The 23,121-nt window shown below is 44.0% G+C and overlaps 1 protein-coding gene across 1 annotated transcript in view; it reads left to right on the forward strand.

The window, feature by feature from the left end:
* Positions 1-1,001: 1,001 nt before the first annotated feature.
* The window catches only part of Ephx4 (epoxide hydrolase 4), a 31,407-nt gene continuing 9,287 nt past the window's right edge, over positions 1,002-23,121 (forward strand). Inside the window, exons 1-5 of the mRNA XM_028867372.2 lie at positions 1,002-1,341; positions 3,509-3,594; positions 12,603-12,760; positions 16,684-16,812; positions 20,488-20,591. Coding sequence (XP_028723205.1) covers positions 1,117-1,341; positions 3,509-3,594; positions 12,603-12,760; positions 16,684-16,812; positions 20,488-20,591 — 702 coding nt within the window. The 5' untranslated portion in view covers positions 1,002-1,116. The remainder of the gene's footprint in view (positions 1,342-3,508; positions 3,595-12,602; positions 12,761-16,683; positions 16,813-20,487; positions 20,592-23,121) is intronic.

Raw genomic sequence — 23,121 nt, forward strand, 5'->3', positions numbered from 1 at the left:
AATAAAAATGTTTACACACAAAACATTTTATGTAGATGTAATTATAACAGCCCCAAGTTACACAGATGTAAGGAACGGGGCAGAGATGGCTCGGCAATAAGAGCACTTCTTTTTCCATGGACCTGAACTCAGTTCCTAGCAAGAGGAGAGGAGGGCGCAGACTCACAAACACCTGTAACACCCCCTCCAGAGGATCCAACGCCCCCTTCTGGCCTCTGTAGGCACCTGCAGACCACACACACACACACACACACACACACTGCAGGGGAGGGGAGGGAAGCGGAGGGGAGGGGAGCGGAGGGGAGGGGAGGGGAGGTCCTGCTCCATCACTCACCTCTTTCCCTTGAGGCAGTCACACATACATACATACACACACACACACACACACACACACAAATACATACACACACACACACACACACACACACACACACACTGGCAGGGGAGGGGAGAAGGGAGGGGAGGGGAGGGGAGGGGAGGGGAGGGGAGGGGAGAGTGGGAAGAATGAAGAGAGAATGAATATTTCTTAACCGGAGACTTGATAAACTATTGCGGGATCTACACCAATGGGGATCGGAAGAGGGAAGGGGAGGGGAAGATTAAGGAGGAGGAGGGAGGGTGAGGGAGAACACCTTGCTAAAGCCGGGGAACAGACCGACTGGCTGCCTGCGCCTTGGTCTAAAGTGCCTTTTGCTCTGTTGCTGGCTGAGCTGGTAACTTTGAAGAAACGGTGAAGTTGAACAGTTAACATCTGCAAGAGCTTGCCAAGCGTACCTACCTGAAGAAATAATGGACGCAATTTAGTACAAAAGTCCCTCCCGCCCTCCGTGCTTCTCGCATCCAGAAGAAGGCCTGAGGCATTCCCGGTTATCCGGGAGCCAGGGCTTGAACCTGTTCCGAGCAGGACGCTTCGGCAGGACCCCGGAATGGCGCTCCGCGGCGCCTTCCTTTCGCCCGGCACTAGGGAAGTGGCCCGGGCGTAGGACAAGCACCCAGGCCTCGCTCTGCGCGGTCCCCGAGGCCTGGGCGCGCGGCGTGTGCGGGGCCGGGCAGGCGCGCGGGGAGGGCGGCAGGCGCGGGAGGGACGCCGCAGCTCGGCTCCCGCAAGGCCGCCCCATGGCCCCGCCGCGCCCGCCCCGCCTGGTGCCCGCGCTGCGCGCCCTGCTCTACTGGTCCCTGGTGTACGGCTACTGCGGGCTGTGCGCCTCCGTCCACCTGCTCAAACTTTTGTGGAGCATCGGCAGGGCACCCGCGCAGACCTTCCGCCGGGCCGCCCGGGCCAACCCTCCGGCGTGCCTGAACGACCCCTCCTTGGGGACCCACTGCTACGTGCGGATCAAGGTGAAGGCCGGCGCGCGCCTGGAGCGAGGGGAGGGAGCGTGACGCGGGTGGGGGCCGTGGGAGCGGCGGGCGCCGAGGGCGCCGGACGCACTGTGGGCTCCGGGAGGCAGGAGGGACAGGGCTGGGAGCTGGACGGGGGCTCAGTTTATGTCTGTCTGCTTTCTCCTTTTCTCGTCTGTGGGGTGGGGGGAGACTATTTCTATGTGGAATTTCTCTAACCGGATCCTCCTCCTGCCGGAACAACTCTAATAATTCTACCCCCTTTCCTACTGCAAGGAGAGGCCGTCTCCGGTCACCCTTTCTGCCTTTTAGGGCTCGGATCAGCTGCAGAACAATGCTCCTGCTGTCTTAGGCTTTTTGAGATGGAGCGAATGGACAGCTCTTTGGAAAGTCATTTCTGATTTCAGATGACCTAGGCAGCTCTAAACAGTTAAGAAATGGTGTGTGTTTGTGAGGAATGCCCATGTGAGCAGTCAGGGACCAGAGTAATGGAATAAAAAGTAGGTGTCCACTTCTCCCTGATAAAGCTTCCTTTGCTCTGCTTAGAAAAGGTGTCAACCATACAAACAGATGTCCATTGTCAATGCTTGTCCCAACTTCTGTCACAGCCCACAGACATTCTATTTCCTGACGCCAGGTGGTAGAGTGAAACAGTCTCTGTGATACGCCCGCCCTACAGTCTGACTCAGGAGCCTTTCAAAGGCAACATACGAGGAGATATTTATGTTACTGAGCCCTGACTTTCTATCAGCAGCTAAATTCCCCAGCAACTGGGGTTCAGAAAGGCAGGAGAAGTCTGAAAAAGATGTAAGAATTAAGTGCGTTCACGTTTGGAAAAAAAAACAAAACAAAACAAGAAAACAAAACAGAAAAATGAACCTAAGTTCAACAGACTTAGAACTTAGTATAATTCATTATTATAATTATTGACCTGGCATATACCCAGTAAAATAAAGTATTTATTAAATCCAGCCCAGCAGCCATAGCATTTCATTCTACAAGACCACTAAAACAGTTTTTAAAAGGTAACAGCAAGTTCACATTTGTTAGCTGTCTAACTTATGGACAAAATGCAGCCTATGGGTCATTGTGAGGTTCCTCAGAATGCCTTCCTTTTTCCCAGAAACAGAACTAAGATATAGACACAGTGGTGATTCTAGTCCCCTAGTTACTACATTCCTCTCTACTTCTATTGATTTAGTGATGTTGGGACCAGCCCAAGGCCTTGGTCATGCCAGGTAAATGCCACTCCGCCACTGAGCTATAGCCTCGGCCCTCCAGCCCTCCCAACAACCTTTGTGACTTATGTGACTTGTTTGGGCCTCATTTGGGGGAGGGGATTGCTGCACTGGGACCCTAAGCCAGGGTCTCGAAAAGCAAACACTGGGCCGCTGCACCACAGCCTCAGCCCCTGGGCCTCATTTTCTAAACCTGTAACTCGATAGAGTTGAATGAAATGACCTGCCAGACTCTTTCACGTCAAAGCCCAGGGTCCGTGCTCAGCTTTTGACCTCTACTATCGTTCATACTTTTGGGACTTTGCTTTTCTTCTATCCTCTGTTTTCCTGTCTCCTGTATTCTTCTCTTGTTCCCATTCCTTTTCTTTTCCTCGGTCTAGCTTATCTTCCACGTGCACAGTGATGTCTTGGATACTTGGTATATCCCCCTGTTAGAAGCACACACAGGAGGAACAGGAAGCCAGGGGACCATATATGAAACACTCAAGATAATAGTGTGGGAAGGAGATACCTAAAAATAAGAGAAGAGGGTGTGAGTTACATAACTGATGATTCGCTTCTGACGGCCAAGCTGAGCAGAGTACCCGAGACAGACTTAGCAAAACTGAGATTCAGATCAGAATTATTTACATATCCTGAAGGAGATGAAACGTGACCCCTCACAAAGATGAAGACCACGTTGTGATGTTGCTTCAGAAGTTCAAACGCATACATTGACCTGATAGTAGAACAAAGAGGGGTTTTCTAAAGGAAATGCCCCAAAAGGCGAATGGGCCCATTTATCCTATTGATAACTCACGCTGTTAAATTAATATTTATTTCTTAATGCTAAGATAATTTAAGTGAGAGTGTTTTTGGCTAAATGGAAATTCTAAGTGTCATAGTCTGATGGTGCTCATTATCAGGTTATCCGTTCTTCCCACTTTCAGGATTCGGGGCTAAGATTCCACTACGTCGCTGCTGGAGAAAGGGGCAGACCACTCATGCTGCTGCTTCACGGATTTCCAGAATTCTGGTAAACTTACCAACTAACTTTTATCTTTTGCATTAACACTTAACATCCCGGCTTAGTCCATTTGGTGCGGCTGTAAAAGAATATGTTATTTTTTTCTTGGGTCTGGAGGCTGGGAGGTCCAAAATCAAGGCACACGAGCCGGTGGGAGCTGCCGTATGCTGGGTCATCACATGACAGGGGTGGAAAGGGAAGAAAGCAATGGAGGGTAAATCTGTGCTTAACCCGTGAGGTCAGGACCGCTCAAAGTGTCCTAATCATGCCTAACGAGTCCTACTCTTGACGCAGTTAAATGTCCTCGTGAGTTTTGCAAGGGCAAACATTCTAACTGTAGAACCCACTGTAGAATCCCCTGTAAGGACACATCATCTCCCAGACTGATTATTCCTGAATGTTCCTGAAGTTGCAGCAATGGTTTCCCTCCTAATCTAAAAACATTCATACACATGACCATCCTAATTTTTTTGAGACAGTGTGTAGCCCAGGCTAGCCTTAAACTCAACCCCCTTCTCTTTCAGCCTCTCAGCTGCTACGCTTACAGGTGTTCACTGCCACCCCAACTCTGCCTCTCCCTCCAAAGATTAAACACATCTTTTAATGTTTCAAGTTATAAAACATTTTCTGCAGAGTAACTGCTGTGGATAAAATAACATACAACCAGGGCAAAGGAAGGAGATCTGAGCAAACCAGGGCCTCGAAGTACTTGGCAGGAAGCTTTTGGCTTGTTGAGAAGGCAGAGGGAAGATATGGCCACAGTGGCATATGAACGCAGACTCTATTAGAGACCTAAATGTTTTAAAGTAAAAAAAAAAAAAAAAAAAAGCCTATAGCTAAAAATTTATAGTGGTTAGTATTCTAGTCTATTTGTTGATTAAAATAAATATGTGTGTGGTTAGAATAAAATACCAGAACAGAAATTTACTTCCCACAGTTCTAGAGGCCAAGATGTTCAAGCTTAAGTCCTTGGGAGATTCAGTGTCTGGTAGGGGCCCCGTCCCTTTTCCCAAAATGCGGCCTGGTTGCTTTGTCCTAAAGGGACTGATGTCCTCTCCCCATGTGGTGGAAAGAGAGAAGAAAAGGGGAGGGGCCAGTTAATTCCCTCGAGCGCTTTACTGGGTTGAGTTGTTAATATCATATGTGAGGACTTAATCCCTCTCTAAGAGACTTTCTCTTAATACTGTTGTGGTGGTGTGAAAGAAAATGACCCTCAAAGGGAGTGACCTTGTGGGGGAAGTGTGTCCCTGTGGGGCGGGGTCTGAGGTTCCTTCCGCTCAAGCTTCCCTCAGCATGGCTGTCAGCGACTTCCTGTTGCCTGCAAGTCAAGATGTAGCACACTCTCAGCTCTGCACACCACCATGCTCCCCATCATGATGATAATGGATGGAACCTCTGAAACTGTAAGCCAGCCACCCCAATGAAGTGTTTTCTTTCTAAGAGTTGCTGTGGTCATGGTGTCTCTTCGCAGCAATGAAAGCCCAAACTATGACAACTGTCGTTTTGACAAATTGTTTCAGGGTATGAATTCAGTATTTGCATAGGCAATAGCAGTGGTGGAAAGATATTTCCTGTTCTCCAATGATCCCAAAGCACCCAAATAAAAATGCATGAAAATAACAGCCAATTGAAAAAAATTAGCATATTTAAAAGAAATAGAAGAGGCTAGGGTGAGAAGAAAGTCCTTTTTGCCGGCAGAGGGGTATGACCTTCAGATGGTTCATGAGCTAAATAGGTTAGGGAGTGGATAAAAAAGTTGTTCTCTGGGTTGACTCAAAAGTAGAATATTGGCTAACATTTATTTGAAAGGCCAAGATCTCTCTCTCTTAGTGTTTCATGGTTTCTGGAATTCTACCATTGCAAATTCTTCACATTCTTTAGAGCCTTAAAAATTTTGTGTCCTGATTTAAAAGCAGCTCTGAGAGCTTATGCAGAGGTTCTAGCAGGGATGCGCGGCTTCCCACATACTACCGATCAGAGAGAGGTCCTCCTCCATTAGGGAGGTTCAGGATGCTTCACACAGAGCGGTGAGGGAGGAAGCAGATGCCCCACCTAGCCCGACAGATCAGCCACACAGGTGATAATGGGGTGACACAGTATCACAGCCAGATTGCTCTTGAAACCTGACATGCATCTAGCTCTAGGAATATTGCCTTTAGACAATTTAGCCATTATTTTGTGAAAGAAAGGGAGTCTATGGACAAGTGCATTGAGAATGTTAGTGTCCTAGAAAATATTGGCATGGAAGAAAAGAATTCGGGATGGCAAAGTGCTGCCCATCACCTAATTTCTGTCGGTGTCTTCCCGAGGAGACTTTCGTGCTTGAAGATCTCCACTCTGGGTTTAGCTGCATGGATAAACATTGTCATCTGTTCTTCCATCTGGAGACAACCTAAAAAAGAAAGAGAAAAACTCCCAGTACAATTTGAGACATGTATAGGGACTCACCTCCTGGAGCGCATGACATGGCTATTTACTATTATGCATTATTCTGAATGGTTAATCAAATTTGCCCAGAGTAGCAAAGGCTGGGGAGTCCACTTGCGGTCACAGGAATGTCCAGGCTGGGTTTTGTTATCACTCAAAGAGGGAACCTCGAGTGAAGAGTTGTTCAGATCAGACTGGCCTGGGGCATGTCTACGAGAGATTTTCTTGACTGATCATTGAGATAGGAGGTCCCAGCCCACTATGGGCAGCGCCATGGCTAGGCAGATGGGCCTGGACTTGATAAGAAAGCTATCCTGAGTATAAGAGAAGGAGGAGTCTTCCTCCAAGGTTTCTGCTTCAGTTCCTGCCCTGACTTCCCTCAGTGACAGACTGTTACTGAGACTGTAAAGTAAAATAGACCTTTTCCTTCCCAAATTGCCTATAGTCGGAATGTTTTATCATGGTAACAGAAAAGCAAAATAGAACGGGGACCCTAGATATCACTCATAATATTCTTGCAGAGGTGTTGTGAGGATAGAATCAAAGCATGTGAAAACCCCTTCACGTGGCCCCAGCAAATACTCCAAATCTGTTCGTTTGGGGGCTGGGAAGATGGTTGAGTGGGTAAAGCATCTACCACCACGTGTGAGGACCAGGGGATCCAACGTCTGCTTCCGGTCTCTGCAGACACAGATGCACATACACAAAAGTAAAGAAAACACACAGTAGTTATTAAAGTCCATAGTGCCATACAGTCTAATGTACTATCCAGATTTATCGTTGTTTCCGGAGACTGTTGAGAAGGGGCAACCTTTAATGTGTACTATTACACGGGGCGCAACAACAGCCGGATCCCGAATCTGCTTTCTTAAATCCACAGGAAACTAAATAGAGAAGACAGATAGCACATCTGTGGGAGCTTGAGCTAAATCAGCCCAAAATATGGCTGCTTGTCAGAGGAGGATTTTTTTTCTCTTCCCTCTACCTCAATTTGCATCTCTTTTAAAAATATTTTGAGCTGACCCAGGCAGTTTCTGTGAGTCGCCTCCATCGGCAGCTGTCTGGAATGCTGCCATGGCTCACATGCAGAGGCAAGTGCACACGGTGAGGACAGAGAGGATGCGGCACACCTCAACGCGTCTGGCCGGGAAAACCAGGGTCCTGAAATATTATAACAGAAGTAACAGAGGACGAGGTCATCTTGTTGTTGGTTTTCTCTGCTTCTGTCAAACTGTCAGAAAAGTCAGGCATGGTGGCACAGGTCTGTGATCCCAGCGTGGAGAGGCCAAGACAAAGGAGCCTGAGGCCAGCTGGGTCTACACAGTGCTAGTACCAGGCCTGGGCTTCTAACAAGATCCCATTTCAGGAAGACAATCACAAATCCACTATCACACACAAAAAAATTTAAAACCAAGAGTATAAAAATAGTTTTCTTTCAGCATCATCAGGGTTATTGTTTATGCAATGTGTGACATGGGCTTATTTTTGTTTTATTTCTGTGAACAAAAATGCCATCCGTTTGTCACCACGGTGACTTGAGTTTTCATTTATAGCTGAAATGTGAGTCAAATATGTTACTATTTATGAATTCTAGAAAAAGTGTGTTTAAAATTATTCTTTAGGGGCTGGTGGGAGGCTCAGTAGGCCAGGCACTTGCTGTGTGAACGTGAGTCTGAGGTCAAGCCCTAGAATCCGTGTCAAAGAGCCTGGCACCACACTGGAAATCCCAGCGCTGTGGAGGCAGACACAGGAGGCCCCTGTTCACTGCCGTCCAGTCTAGCCTGATCTGCAAGTATCAAGCCAGTGAGAGATTGTCTCAAACAAACCGAGGAGGCTGTACAATGGCTCTCGCAGAGGACCTGAGTTCAGTTCCCAGCACTCATATCAAAGAGTTCATAACCACCTATAACTCCAGCTCTAAGGGGACCTGAAGCCCTCTTCTGGACTTGACAGACACCTGTGAACATATGCACTTACCCCTCTACACACACACACACACACACACACACACACACACACACACACACACACACACCACTTAAGTAAATCTTTAGAATTAAAAACAACAACAATAAAGACTGGCCGGGCAGTGGTGACACATGCCTTTAATCTTAGCACCCAGGAGGATCTCTGTGAGTTTTAGGCTAGCCTGGTTTATGCAGTGAGTTCCAGGACAGCCAGGGTCGCATAGGCATTATATATAGCTATCATTGTCCCTTCTGTCAGGAAGATTTTCTTTGGGGGAGTTTTCTTTGGCTCTAACATTCCAGCATTTTGTTGACAAGGGGTGGTGTACTCTCTTCTGTAACTGCTTCTCAGCTACAATTAGGATGTCATTGGCAGAGCCCAGGAAGTCTGGATTAGTCAAAGGCCAGGAAGGGAGTAGGGCAATGGGGTGTCAGAAGATATCACGCTGACCCAGATGAAGAGACAAGGAGCAAGCACATCAACTGGATTGGTTTACATCAATCTTCAGCAAAGCCAGGGCTTTCTGGTTTTGTAGGACTTACATGCAGCTGGTGTTGTGTAGATCACCTTTGGGGCCGTTTACAGTCCGCAGCTGATCTCTGGATGGTGTCCACCAGAAGTTAAAGGACTTCATGGAAACTATTACATTTGGAGTTCCCCCCTCAGGGAGAGGCAGTAGGCGGGGGAGCTTAGGCCACTGATTAACAGGAGTTCTTATCTGGAGTCCATTTGACCCGTGAGAGATGGATCCGAGTCTTATGACTTTCTTGACTCCCTAAAGCTTACATTATCAGTTTGTGATCTGTACTGAAATCCACATTGTAGAAAGAGCAGCGAACAGGTGTCTGTAAAACAGCTGGAGTAGACGCATGCCTTTGAGTCATAGCAAAAGCTACAGCTTTGGGTTAAAAGGCACGGACATTCTTTTTTTTTCTGCAGGGTTGAATATATTGGATAGAGATGTTTTTAGCATGATGAGAAGCATCTTTAATTCTATGCTTAGTAGATAACCAAAAGAAATTTAAAATCGTGAGCTTGTGACTGATAATAGTAGTCAGCACTTTCCCAGATTATCAGAATTCTATTGATCAGTGTTTAAACTCTGACCTTTTGAAATCTTAGAATAACAATAGCACAGAGGGGGGAAAGAAATCTGAAACATCTCTCTTTTTAAATCATTTTTATGCCAGGCGGTGGTGGCGCACGCCTTTAATCCCAGCACTCCGGAGGCAGAGGCAGGTGGATCTCTGTGAGTTCAAGGCCAGCCTGGTCTACAAAGTGAGTTCCAGGAAAGGCACAAAACTACACAGAGAAACCCTGTCTTGAAAATCCAAAAAAAAAAAAAAAATCATTTTTATATCTGTATAACTTGTACTTATATACCTCAAATTATTTTTTAGACCCTCATAACTAATTAAGGTTTTTATATACTCCAGTGTTTGCAACTTAAATTATTTTTAGACCTTTATAATTTATATAAGCCTTAAATTTTTTATCTAATCATTTACCATGAAACATATATAGGTAGTTGATTACTGAGAGCAGTCGTTGCAAAGCAAGTTCTTTAAATAAAAGAATAGTAAAAGTTAGAGCTAAAACCTGTTTATCCTTTAATAAGAAGCTTGTTAGTAAGACAAACCTTTGTTTTTAGTTACTTGTTTTAGGCTTTACCTTGTAAACACACACACACACACACACACACACACACATTTATAAACATATATCTACACATACACACATATATGACCAAATAAAACTTATTCTTGTACTTTGCACAGCTACAAGTATAGTTCTGAACACAGTAAAGAATTTGATCATTTATAAGGTGACTGACTATTAACTTGTATGTCTTAATTATTTTCAATGGTTTACAGGTTAATAGCTTTTTATACGATTAAGACTGGCACCAGGTGGTGGTGGCATATGCCTTTAATCCCAGGACTCAGGAGGCAGAGGCAGATGGATCTCTGAGTTCAAGGCCATCCTGGTCTACAGAGTGAGTTCCAGGACAGAGAAAAACCCTGTCTGAAATAACAAGAACAAAAAAGAAACAAAAACAAAGATTATGACTGGCAGCTTTCCTTTTCTGGTCCTTTCTTAGCATACCATTACAGAATATTGTGGTTTCTTGTATGAACCAGATTATCAAAATAGCTAAAGCATAATAAAATTAGTAAAGACAAGGAGGCTAGGCATACATTCTTAAGTCTCCTTAGTTAAGGAGAGACATTTTATAGGCCCTTTGCCAGACCGCTTAGGTCATTGTCATGCTGCATCATGAGACAGGAATATTCCAGTTTCTGGTGTTTATAGCTATGGCCCTAACTCTCGTTGGCTGGCAATGACGCTGGGTGTTCAGGATCTCAGTGTAGCCCCTAAGCCTTTCTCAGGGTGAGCTTGTCAACAAAAACCATGCCCAGGGTTGACATACTTCAGTTAACAAGAACCACGAGTCAAAAGCAGAGCCACAGAAGTCAAAGAGCCAAGTTGGTGTGTTTGGAGACTTTTCCAGAACTATGAACTTTGGTGGATTAGGTCTTTGCTTCAGTTTTGTTGGTCATGATATCTACATCTTGAGTTTTACAGCCTGAATGGTGAGATCACCTATGTATAAATTTCTGATTATTAACTTTGTATTATAAGTTTTAAGTCAACCCTTGTCACAGATTATACAGATTTTTAACCACATCCAATAAACTTATAAATCTTGAGGTACAGAAAGTGCACATGATAGACATATAAATCTTGAGATATAGTTTGTATCTTAGCAAAAGTTTTAGGCAGTTAAATTAAACCAATAGTCTAATTTTCAGCCACTCTGACTTATTTTTGTTGTTTTGTTCTGTTTTGTCTTGTCACAAGTCACGTAGCTGACTTGACACAGGACAGAAACTTTCCAATTCCAGAGCCAGCTTTTCAATAAAGCAGAACAGCATAAGACAATATTTCAACATTATCCACGCCAAAAAGACACTTTCAGTAACCAGAAAACTCAGACATCAGAGCAGTTAATTGCCAAATGTCGTGGTACTGGCCAGGTGTAATGATCACAGGGCTTCATCCAAGCCCAGGATGTCCCTGCTGGCCACTCATTCCCCTTTGCACTTCACAAGAGGACCACAGGAAAGGACATCGTAGCCCTTGGAGCTAGAGTTATAGACAGCTGTCAGCTGCCCAGGGTGGGTGCTGGGCACCAAACTGGTCCTCTGTAAAACCAGTTAACTCGCCGGGCGGTGGTGGCGCACGCCTTTAATCCCAGCACTCGGGAGGCAGAGGCAGGTGGATCTCTGTGAGTTCGAGGCCAGCCTGGTCTACCAAGTGAGTTCCAGGAAAGGCGCAAAGCTACACCGAGAAACCCTGTCTCGAAAAACCAAAAAAAAAAAAAAAAAAAACCAGTTAACTCCAAACACTGAGTACATTCTCTAGCCCCCAGACATCACTATTCAGTCATGTTCTTTCAATCTTTGTTCCGATCTTCAGACCCTTTCAACCATAATTCCAACTGCTGAAATTACTAAAAACAAAACACTGAGCCTTTTTCGACTGTGGAGTAAGGTAAGTCAAATCTGCTTTGGAGGGAAATAGATTTTCATACAGTAAGTTTTCAAAATGACGGGCTCCCCTGACTCTGCAGACAAAAGTATTCTGTTTATGTTAACCTGACAAAGCCAGGTTATTTTGACAAAATTCTTAAGGTTATCTTCCTTATTATTATTTTAAAGGGTTACAACATTTTATTCCATCTAGAAATTCAACCTGTAAGATAACTGTTCTCAGTAAGATTAGAAAAATACATATCAGTTTTCATATATAATACTTTGTAGTTTCTCTAAATTCTGACCCCTTGTTATGAATTTCTGGAGAGAGGATGGAGATGAGTGTTCCCAATGATGTTGGTTGGAGGCTCTTTCTCATGTGGCTCTTTTTTTCTGTCATAACATGCAACTATGTAACTTTTTTTAATAAGAGAGGTGGGTTTGTTCTTTTTTGGTAATTTTTGAGACAGAAACTCATGTAACCAGAGCTCACTATGTCGCTGAGAATGACCTTGAATTTCTTTAAAATTTTATTTATTTAATTTTATGTGTGTAGGTATATATTAGTGACACACAAGCTCTCAGTGCCCACAGAAGGCAGTAGAGGGTGTTAGATCCCCAGAACTGTAGTTATGGGTGGTTATGAGCCACCATGTGGGTACTGGGAATAACACTCAGTCTTCTGGAGGAGCAGCTAGTGCTTTTAACACTGAGCCACCTCTCCAGCCCCTACATAGCTTTTTAAAGAGTAATTTCTGACGGTTTTCTACTTAGGAAGGCTTTACTGTTCTGGTTGGTTGGTTGGTTTTGAACAGAGTGTCACTGTGCTGACCAATCGGAATCTCTGCATCAGAGCCTCTCTCCATGCTCATGTCACTCTTGATTTTAGTCAACATTATTTATTTTTGTATGTGTGCATATGGAGGACGTGGCCCATGCCTGGAAAGGAGAGGAAAAAACTATGGGAATGGGTTTCTCCTCCTACCATATACATTCTCGGGGTCAGGCTCAGGGAGTCAGTATTGCTGGGAACTTTACCCACTGTCTCCCCAGGCCAACATTATTACTGTTTCTTTTTCTCTTCAGGTATTCTTGGCGTCATCAGTTGAGAGAATTTAAAAGTGAATACAGAGTCGTCGCACTGGATTTGAGAGGCTATGGAGAGTCAGATGCACCGACTCATCAAGAGAGTTATAAACTGGACTGTCTAATTGCAGACATAAAGGATATTTTAGACTCCTTAGGTAGGTTAGCCCTTTAAAAATTATTTATGTGTGTGTATGTGTTTCTGTGTCTGTGTGGGTGGATGCACACATGTGTGTGCAGGTTCCCACAGAGTCCAGAAGAAAGCGTTGGGTTCTTTGGAAGTTACAGGTATTTGTGAGCCTGCTCTGGGCACTGGGATCCACATTCTAGCCTCCTAATAGAGCAATAAGCACCCTTAACACCTGAGTCAGCTCTCTAAAAAATCATTAATTCTTTTTTAAAGAATTAAATTAAATCTTTTTTAAATTTAAATTATTCCTATTTTTTGTGTTTATGAGTGTTTTGCCTACATATATGATTGTGCGCCATGTGCATGCCTGGTTCCCCAGAAGCCAGAAGAGGGCACTAGATCCTCTGGAACTGAGATCAGTATGGTTGTGAGCCGCTGTGGGTGCTGGGAACAGGAGCCAGGCCTTCTACAAGAACAGCAAGTGCTCTCCATTGCCTGAGCCAGTATCCTCATTAACTCTTCAAAGGAAGTAACATTTAATAAACTGTGAACTGATCACTTCTTTTCTCGGGAGGATGTTTTGTATCTAGCTAAACTGTTACCAAGATCCTGGCTACATAATTCTAAGTATACAGCTCAAACTGTTTGTGTGGGGAACTTAAAATTCTGCATCCTGAGCATCCAGCCAAGAATGGCTTTCAGAACCTGCATTTAAAAACAGAACTTTTGCTGGGTGGTGGTGGCACACACCTTTAATCCCAGCACTTGGGAGGCAGAAGCAGGTGGATCTCAGTGAGTTCCAGGACAGCCAGGACTATTACACAGAGAAACTCTGTCTCCAAAAAACAAACAAACAAAAAGAAAAAAAACCAAAACCAAAAAGCCAACCAAACAAATAAAAACCCCAAAACAAAACAAAATGAAACAGAAACAAAAAACCGAAACCAGAACTTTCTTAGGGCTCCAGCTGTTGTCAGTGATAGGCTGCTTGGCTAGCATGTCCAAGGTGCTGGGTTCCATTTCTGACATATCAAAAATAGTGAACCACAAATAAAGACAAACTTTTCCTCTCTTCTTTTGGTAGAATAAGAGAAGTGGGGGGGTCCCCATCTGACTGGGACAAAATAGACAAAAGGCATACTGTTTATCATTTTAAGAAAATTACACCCAGAAAATTTCTCTCTTCAGAGCCTATACCTAAATATTCATTTTAAAACCAGTTTAAGATACAGAGGCAGCCTGGTCTACCAAGTGAGTTCCAGGAAAGGCGCAAAGCTACACAGAGAAACCCTGTCTCGAAAAACCAAAAAAAAAAAAAAAAAAGATACAGAGGCACTTACATGGTCTCTCTTATGTCTGTCAACTACAACAATGCTGTGTGAGAAATCTCCCCAAACCCAGGGAAAGACAACCATGTTATCTATTCCTATGCTCAGGGTTCTATGGGCATCTACAGGCTGGGTGTAGGCCCACATGGGACCGATCGGCTTCTCTGTAAGAGTTGAGCGGCGGCCCACGCCAAGGAGATGGGTAGGAGCAGGGGGGTCTTCTTGTGACAGCAGAGGTGAGAGGCTGAGCCCAGCCGCACAGTGTATTTCAAGTTTTGGCCAACAGACCACAAGGCAAAGCCAGGCACATGGTCTCCAGAACCACAGGTCAAGTCGTGCAGCCACCAAGGGACCAAAGCCAAGTCTAACACCAAAGAGGCACTGAGCATATTTCTTGTGCGACAATCATCCAATCTACAAACCTCACTTTGACTAAAGAAACAAAACAAAATGACTGTGTCCTGCCGTTGGTGTGTTTATTTATATTTATTTTGGGAGGGGCACATGGCTGTGGAGGTCAGTTCTCCATTGTCTCCTTCCACCAGACGGATTCTGGGGACCAAGCTCAGGTCCTCACTCGTGACAGCAAGTGCCTTTCCTTGCTAAGCCATCCCCTTGGCCCAGCCATCGGTGTGTTAATAAAATAACTCCAGGGTAGGGGAAGAGGAACTTCCCTAAATCAAGACTGTAAGACTATCATAATATGATTAAAGTATAGACCCGGTGAGTAATTTTAGAGGAATAGAAGGTGGGTGGAGCCTGAGTACCATTGGTAGTGTATTTTTTTGTTTAGTTTAGTTTGTATTTTTTTTTCTGAATCTGACATAGTAACAGATTCTGGCATTGATTTCAATTATATATGCTTCATTCAGATTTGCCAATAATTCAGTTAGAATAGGCCTAAATTTGTCATCTCAAAATCTTATAGCCAAATCAATAATAGAAACAAGAAGACTCTGTGTGTGTGCAGTGGGGGAGTGTGTGCAAGTGTGTGTGTATACGTGTGTGTTACTTACGTAATGGTGAGACATGCTAGAAAGACACTGCAGGTGAGTCTTATCCATACGCACAAAGGAAATCCTGTAGGGATCTCTAATAATCGATTTCTTAAATCTAATCCAAAATATCATTATGATTACCCTGAATGAAACTTACACATTCATGTGTCCCTTAATGATAGGACATGTTCTGGGAAATGCATCAGTAAGCAAATCTGTCCTTATGCCAATATTTTCGCAAGGCCAGGCGGCATACATCAGTCACTGAATGCGGCCTCTGTACAATCAAGATAATTAGTAAACATGAGGTGTATGAGGTTCTTGCTGGTATACCACAACATACTGTTTTATAGTAAATGATTTTTATAATTTGAGGAAGGACACTCTAAAATGGCAATAAAAGAATAACATATTAATAATATAAACCATGCACTGTATAACATTCAAACTCTACCCCAAATAATCTTATTTATGACCTACTTATGTACAATTTCTACCACAGCTTCCAGATATAGGTCCATAAGGCAAAACCTGAACTATTTCAGATTTTTTTTAAAGTACTTTTTCTTTATTTCCCCTCCAATTCCCCCGGCCCCTCACATTTCCTCCTTTCATACCCCCTTCATGAATTCTATTTTTTTAAAGTACTAAGTCCAGTTAGTATTGACATTTGCACATGGTGTTGGGGCCCAGCACCTGGAGCATGCGCAATCTAACAGCAGCCGCAGCCCCCAAAGAAAAATGACCCCAGTCCCAGCAGCCAGCCCTGCCCCGGCAGCCAGCCCTGCCCCGGCAGCAGGACCTGCTTCAGCACCCTCGGTTGCCAATAGCTCCTCAGAGCCCCCTGAGCCACTCTGGGTTGCTTGTGAGCGCAGTGGTTGAGGCATCAGGTCTAGGACAGCGCATTCCACAGCGCTGGTCACTGGCCTCCAGCATTCCTGTTCTTACCCCCTCTTCCTTGACCTTTCCTGAGCTTTCGTGGGGATAGGTTGACATAAAAGTCCCATTTAGGACCGAGCCCTCAACAGCCACCTATTCTCAGAGCTTGGACCAGTATCTAATGTACAAACAAGTTTTAGAACTGCTGGACTCAGTAGCTACTTTTTTCTTGAGACAGTACGAAGCAGGCTGCCCTTGGACTCCTGCTTCTGCCATCCAAGTACACTGGGAATATAAGTGTGAGCACACGCGCGCGCACACACGCACACACACACACACACACACACACACACACACACGCACGTTTTTAAAGTGTATAATTTATAGTGGGTAAGACAGTGGTATAATAGTCTCACCTATGGTGGGACACCTCGCGCAGCCGTGGTGCAGGGGGAGGGGCTTGGACCTGCCTCCACTGAGTGTACCAGGCTGTGCCGACTCCCCATGGGGGACCTTGCCTTGGAGGAGGTGGGAAGGGGGGGTTGTGATAGGGGAAGGCTGGGGGCGGGATGAGGGAGGAGAGGCGGGTCTGTGATCTGTGGTTCATATGTTAAATGAATAGAAAATTTCTTAATAATAAAAATTAAAAGAAAGAATAGTTTCAGAAATGTAACTCTTTTGTGTGAGATAATGATGTCACCACCTGTTTCTTTCCAATGATGCCGACCTATTTTTCTTGGTCACAGGGTATAGCAAATGTGTCCTGATTGGCCATGACTGGGGAGGCATGATTGCCTGGTTGATTGCCATCTGCTACCCTGAGGTGATAATGAAGCTCATTGTTATTAACTTCCCACATCCAAGTGTATTTACAGGTGAGTTTAAATTCTTGTTAAACCACTCAGTTCCCTATCACCACTGACATCTTGGATTTAAAAAACAGCAAAATTTGGTTAGCATAATCTTTTAAAAGTCAAATTCGCCTGGGCATGGTGGTGAACAGCTGTAATCTCAGTCCTTGGGAGGCTGAGGCAGGAGGGTGGAGAGTTCAAGGCCAGCTTGAGCTACACAGTGAGATTCTGCCTCGAAGATAGATAGATAACAAATAAATAAGTTGGTAGATAAATAAATAAATAAAGTTAACCCACTAAGCTGAGATGATGCACGATGTCAGATACCTTAATTTGTTTGGTTGTTTTTTCATACAGAGCCTTACACTGTGGCCCAGGCTGACCTGAGCTGTCAATACTCCTGCTTCATCCTCCCAAGAGCTGGGAGTAGAGGTTTTTGCCATCCAGCCCTGCTCTCTCTCTCTCTCTCTCTCTCTCTCTCTCTCTCTCTCTCTCTCTCTCTCTCTCTCTGTGTGTGTGTGTGTGTGTGTGTGTGTGTGTGTGTGTGTGTACATGCGTGTGTGTTGGGGATCAAGCCCAGGACTCTGCAATCGATAGTGAGGTACTCTTCTACTGAGCTACAATGCCAGCCTAATACTTTGGTTTTAAACTTTCCTGAAAACAAATCTAGGAAAATTTAGCTTCTTATTTGATTGTATAATTTCATTCTTTTTTGGACAATATTTCACTAAACTTGGAGAGGGATAAGGGAAGGAATGTGGTAGCATACTTTGAAAGTCATGAATCCTGGCAAAAAGAAATTCTCCTCTTTTCTGAGTACTTTAGCTGTTGAATGCAAAAGTATTTCTAATCCTCAACTGTTTGACCTCAGGACTCTTTATTCTCTTAAAATTATTAAAGAGGAAGAGTCTGTTTATCTGGGTTATATCTAAAGTGGTAACTAATTAGTAAATCAAAACTGGGATGTTTAAAATATATTTATATATCCATTCATTTCAAAATTTTATTACAGGTTTACATAAACACTATATTGTGATAAAAACTAACTGGACTACACTGAACAACTTTTAGTGAAAATTTTACATTCACATTTGAAAGTTTCACATTTTACAAATCTCTTTAATTCTGGCATTAACAGAAGACAGCTGGGCTCTCCTCTCTGCTTCTGCCTCCAATCTGCTGCAATATGCTCGCAGAGCAGAAGTGTGAGAAGAAATCTGGCCTCACACAAATTTGTCATCGGAAAAGGCAGGAGTGTTTGCACATCTCAGTCTGCTCCTTCTTCCACCCGACCATGTCCACTCCCAAATTCATGGCCTCCTCTTCCTTAACCATTTTTTGTTACATATACATGAAAATGAATAAATACATAAAAACGACCACTGAGTCTCTCCAGTGTTGCCTGCATGCGTATGTTTCTAGGGCTGACCACTTGGTATTGGATAACCAACCACAGGGCTCATCCCCGGGGAAGACTAGTTCTCTCTCAGCAGTTATAGCTCTTCATCCAGGGGTGGGGTCCCGAGAGATTTCTCCCAGCTCTATTGGGATGTCAACTGGTGTTGGAATTGTTCAGGTCTTGTCCAGGCAGGTCCCGTGTTGAGATCTCAGGGGGTTCCTTCCCTGTCATCACACCCTCAGAGCAGACCTCCAGGTCCTCCCTCTGCCTCTTAACAACCTTTCTACCCCCTGCTCTCTCTTCCCTGATATCTCTTGAGCCTTTGGTGCAGGAGTTGTGTTGTGTATCTACCACTTGGGCCTGAGGATCCCAAGGTCAGTTGTTCTCTGCATTTTGAGTAGTTGTGGCCTTTTCCCATAGTCTCTGTCAGCTGCAAAAAGCAGCCACTTTGATGAGCAAGAATGTGACTAGTTACATTGAGATCTGTGGCTCACTATAGCACTCTTACCCTCCGAATTATTTGATCATTGTGCATTGCAACATCATTGCTTGTAAAGGCGTACAGATCTTCAACAAGTTGACATGTTTTAAAAATCACATTAACGGGCTGGAGAGATGGCTCAGCAGTTAAGAGCACTGGCTGCTCTTCCAGAGGTCCTGAGTTCAATTCCCAGCATCCACATGGTGGCTCACAACCATCTCTAATGGAATCTGATGCCCTCTTCTGGTATAAATGAAGACAAAGCATTCAAATACATAAAACAAACCAATAAAAATCCTTATTTTTCAATTGGAAACCTGAATTGTATCAATGACAACAGATACTGTGGATGGTTTTTCTTTTAAGTTGCCCATTGTGGTCATTTTCCAGAGAATATTGGGTGGGCCTTGGTGGTCTACACCTTTATTCCCAGCCTTTAGGAGGCAGAGTCAGGAAGAGCTCTGTGAGCTTAAGGCTAGCCTGGTCTACGTAGAGTTCCAGGGCTAACTAATGAGATCCTGTCTCAAGGGAGAGGGAGGACAGGAGGGAGGAAGGAAGAAGAGGGAGAGAGGGAGAGGGAGAGGGAGGGAGAGAGAGAGAGAGAGCAAACATCCATGCTGACTAAGGATAGTAGTACATCTTTCCAGTAAAAATGGTGTTCCATTAAAAAAAATGAAGCTCCCATTCATTAATTCAGCTGCACAGGTGTTTTCCTTTCCTTTTTGTTTTTGAGACACGGTCTCACTACGTAACCCCGACTGTCCTGGAACTCACTATGTAGACGAGGCTGGCCTCAAACTCACAGAGATCCACCTACCTCTGCCTGCCAAGTGTTGGGATCAAAGGCTTTTGCCACCACACCTGGTCACAGTGCTTTTCTTTTTTTTTTTTTCTTTCCTTTTCTTTCTTTTCTTTTCTTTCTTTTTTTCTTTTTTTTTTTTTTTTGAGACAGGGTTTCTCTGTGTAGCTTTGTGCCTTTCCTGGGACTCACTTGGTAGCCCAGGCTGGCCTCGAACTCACAGAGATCCGCCTGGCTCTGCCTCCCGAGTGCTGGGATTAAAGGTGTGCGCCACCACCGCCCGGCTCCACAGTGCTTTTCTTGAGACCAGCTTATATTCAGGCGAGTAGCAGAACCGCGTACTATGTTCTCTATATATGAGCACATGGGCTATTAAAAAGGTACATTCAAAGGTTGAAAATTAATAAGTTAAGATTTTGTTGTTTCACCGTTAAGCGAAACTGACTTTTGATTGGTTAGTGAGCTGTGCCACTGACCTTGGAGTGATCTTGAAAATGTTGCATGCTCTCTCTGCAGAGGACCATCTCTTGGGGCCTTTTCTGTTCATTCACTGATAAACCCCTTTTCAGTTGATTCAAAAACTGTCATTGAATGAATAATTTTCTAGATACATGAATAAATGTGTAGGAAATGGTTCAGTTCCTCTTGAGGGTCAGTGGTAAAGACTTCAATCTGAATCTGTCTATAAGAAAACTCTTTTAAACAATGGGATACTGCATCGCCATAAATTCCTAAGAAAATTGTTAGGTGTGGGATAATGGTCTTAGAGGACCAGCAGAGTAATCTGGGCTTCCTGCTGAGTGAAAGCTTCATAGAGAGGAACTTCCTTTTTGTTTAAAGTGCTATACATTTTCTAAACACTGAAATACCAATCAAAATAAAAGGACAAGGGTATACAAAAGCTTACTTATGGATTCTTCAATGGGATTGCCTAAAAAGTGAAATCAGTGTAAGAAGTTCCCTGAACAGTAACTAATTTACAGCTCTTGGATGATGTCTAACACAGCACTTTAATTTCAGACTACATACTGCGGCACCCTGCCCAGCTGTTCAGATCTAGCTTTTATTACTTCTTCCAAATACCATGGTTCCCAGAATTTATGTTCTCAATTAATGATTTCAAGGTAAGTGAAACAAATACTTTATTATAATTATTATTTATGATGAATATTTCTAATGAAAATCCATCTTTAAGAATGAAAATGTTAAAACTTAATCGTCAGATGTCTTAGTTACTGTTCTATTGCTATGAGGGATCACCATGACCAAGGCAACTTATAAAAGACAGCAATGAATTGGGGACTCTCTTACAGTTCCAGAGACTCAGTCCATGACCATCATGGCAGGGAGCATGGTGGCCGAAAGGCAGGCAGGCAGGTGCCGAGCAGTAGCTGAGAGCTCATATCCGATCCATAAATTGCAGAAAGAGAGAGTGGGCCTGGTGTGGACTTTGAGATCCTAAAACCCATGCCACAGTGATACCTCTTCCAGCAACAAGGCCTTACCTCCTTATTTATTTATTTATTTATTTATTTATTTATTTATTTATTTTATATACCAACCACAGTTCCCTTTCCCAAGGCCACACCTCCTAATCCTTCCAAAATCAGTTCCACCAGCTGAGGACCAAGCATTCAAATATACGAGCCTATGGGGCCTTTCTCATTCAAACCACACAGTAGGTTTAAAGACTTTCCCTCAGGCTTACTTATCTTTATATCTCTACTGATGTGTTTGAAAGCCTGGCTTTTAACTTTGTACAGGGGCTTGTATCTTATTGTTACTCTCTAGGAGTCTCTTAATTGGGTTGTTTCCTCTGCCAGTTAAAGAATTAAAAGGCGGGAAAAATCTTGAACAAGAGGGGTATCAGACACAGCAAAGGGGAGCGGAGAGAACCCGCAGTTGAGAGAGACATTTATTTATTGGGCGCGAGGAAGCACTTGCGATAGGCACACAGAGAAAAACAACAATTCGGGAAACCAAAACTCCAGTCTCTTCTTGAGTGCTGAGGTTTTTTAAGTCTCTGAAAGGCCTTCCTCCCCAGTTTAGGGTTGGCCAGTCTGAAGAAGAAAGACAGGATGGCTGATTGGCCCACAACAGTTGTATAAACTTGTGCAGATCTAGCCTTGAACTTATTGAGACGAGAAGCTGGCTGTCTTGGAAGGTCGCTACTTTTGTTACCTAGCATGGCCCCTCCCGCTATGCGCCTATTAGGGAATCTGCCCAAGTCCTAGCCCTTCATTGGAGGTGGGCATCTCTTTTTAGAACGCTTCTGATGGAGAGGTAGGCACTGTGAGTTCCAAGAGAGAAAGCTAGCCAGCAGCAGAAATGGAAGCCCCAGAAAGGAACCCGTAAACAAAATGGGCACTGAGTATTGCCCCCGGGGGTCAGTGTGCCATACATCCTCACCACGAGCATCTTAGGAGCTTGTGGAATGCTTCTTGGATGCCTCAGAGAGTATTAGCTGTTGGGGGAGGTTTAAAAAAAAGTAATAATAATATTACTGGAAATAATTCCATGTATATCTTTGACAAGTGAAGGCCCTTGGCTGAGGGTGGATGAGGTTCTGGAGAATGAACCCAATTAACTCAAAGCTTTGAAAATGCTAAATACACCCTAACTACTGAGATGCACCCCAGCCAATAAGGGCTTTTCAAGATACATAACTCTAATACCACTATCAACCTAACAAAATAAAGAGCAACTCCTTAATATGTGTTCACATTTCCTTAAAGATTTCAGTTGTCTTGATACACGTCATTTTTCTGAACCAAACAAGGGCCACAGGTATTGTATTTGGTTATTATGTTTATTTGTTTGCTTTTCTTCTCTCCTTTTCTCTCCCCCTGCCCCCTCCCCTTTTCCTTTCTTACAGAGACTCATTGTATTTCCCAGGCTGTTTTTAAAGTTTGGGGCTCAAGAAATCCTCCTGCCTCATCCTTCTGGGTAGCTTGAGACAACAGGATCAGACCAACATACCCAGCTGCTACAACTTTTGAAAATTGTTTCAAGTTCCTTGTTTCTCTTAGCAGGGCTTGGTGGCACATACCTGTCACACATGCTTGTAATCCCAGCACTCGGGAGGCAGAGGGCAGAGGCAGTAAGATCCCCACAAATCTGAGTCCAGCCTGGTCTACACAGGAAGTGCCAGGCCAGCCAGACCCTGGCTTAATAAGCATACTTGAAGTGGAAGCAGTTAGATTGCTTGCTCTGAGGGAGGATGCACAGTTGGGATTTACTAGCTGCCCTGAGGCAGTGCTGTTCAACGTGACCCAATAGCCATGGCTTAATTATACTGGGCTTTAATAATTGGACAAGGGTTTTCAAAAGGCAATACTATACGTTTCCTCTCAGTCCTCTCAGTGAAACCTGATACATTTGGCTGTCTCCATTTTAGTTACATTGTTAACCCAGCCACGCCACAATTTCCTGGCACTGTGCCAAATTTATGTCACTGCTAGTAATATAGTTTTATTATTTCAGTACAGTATGCAAAATGGCGATTTTTCTAATTCTGTCATTCTTTCTGCTTTTATCAAATGGAACTTTTCAAATCTTTTTGGTGGTTTTTAATACAAAATAACAGGATGAATGATCGCGTAATGAGTATGTATTTGATATGCCAGTAAATACTAGTCATTGTTTTTGAGGCCC

Source organism: Peromyscus leucopus, chromosome 10 (genome assembly GCF_004664715.2).
Source record: "Peromyscus leucopus breed LL Stock chromosome 10, UCI_PerLeu_2.1, whole genome shotgun sequence".
In the NCBI taxonomy this organism is placed as follows: Eukaryota; Metazoa; Chordata; class Mammalia; order Rodentia; family Cricetidae; genus Peromyscus; species Peromyscus leucopus.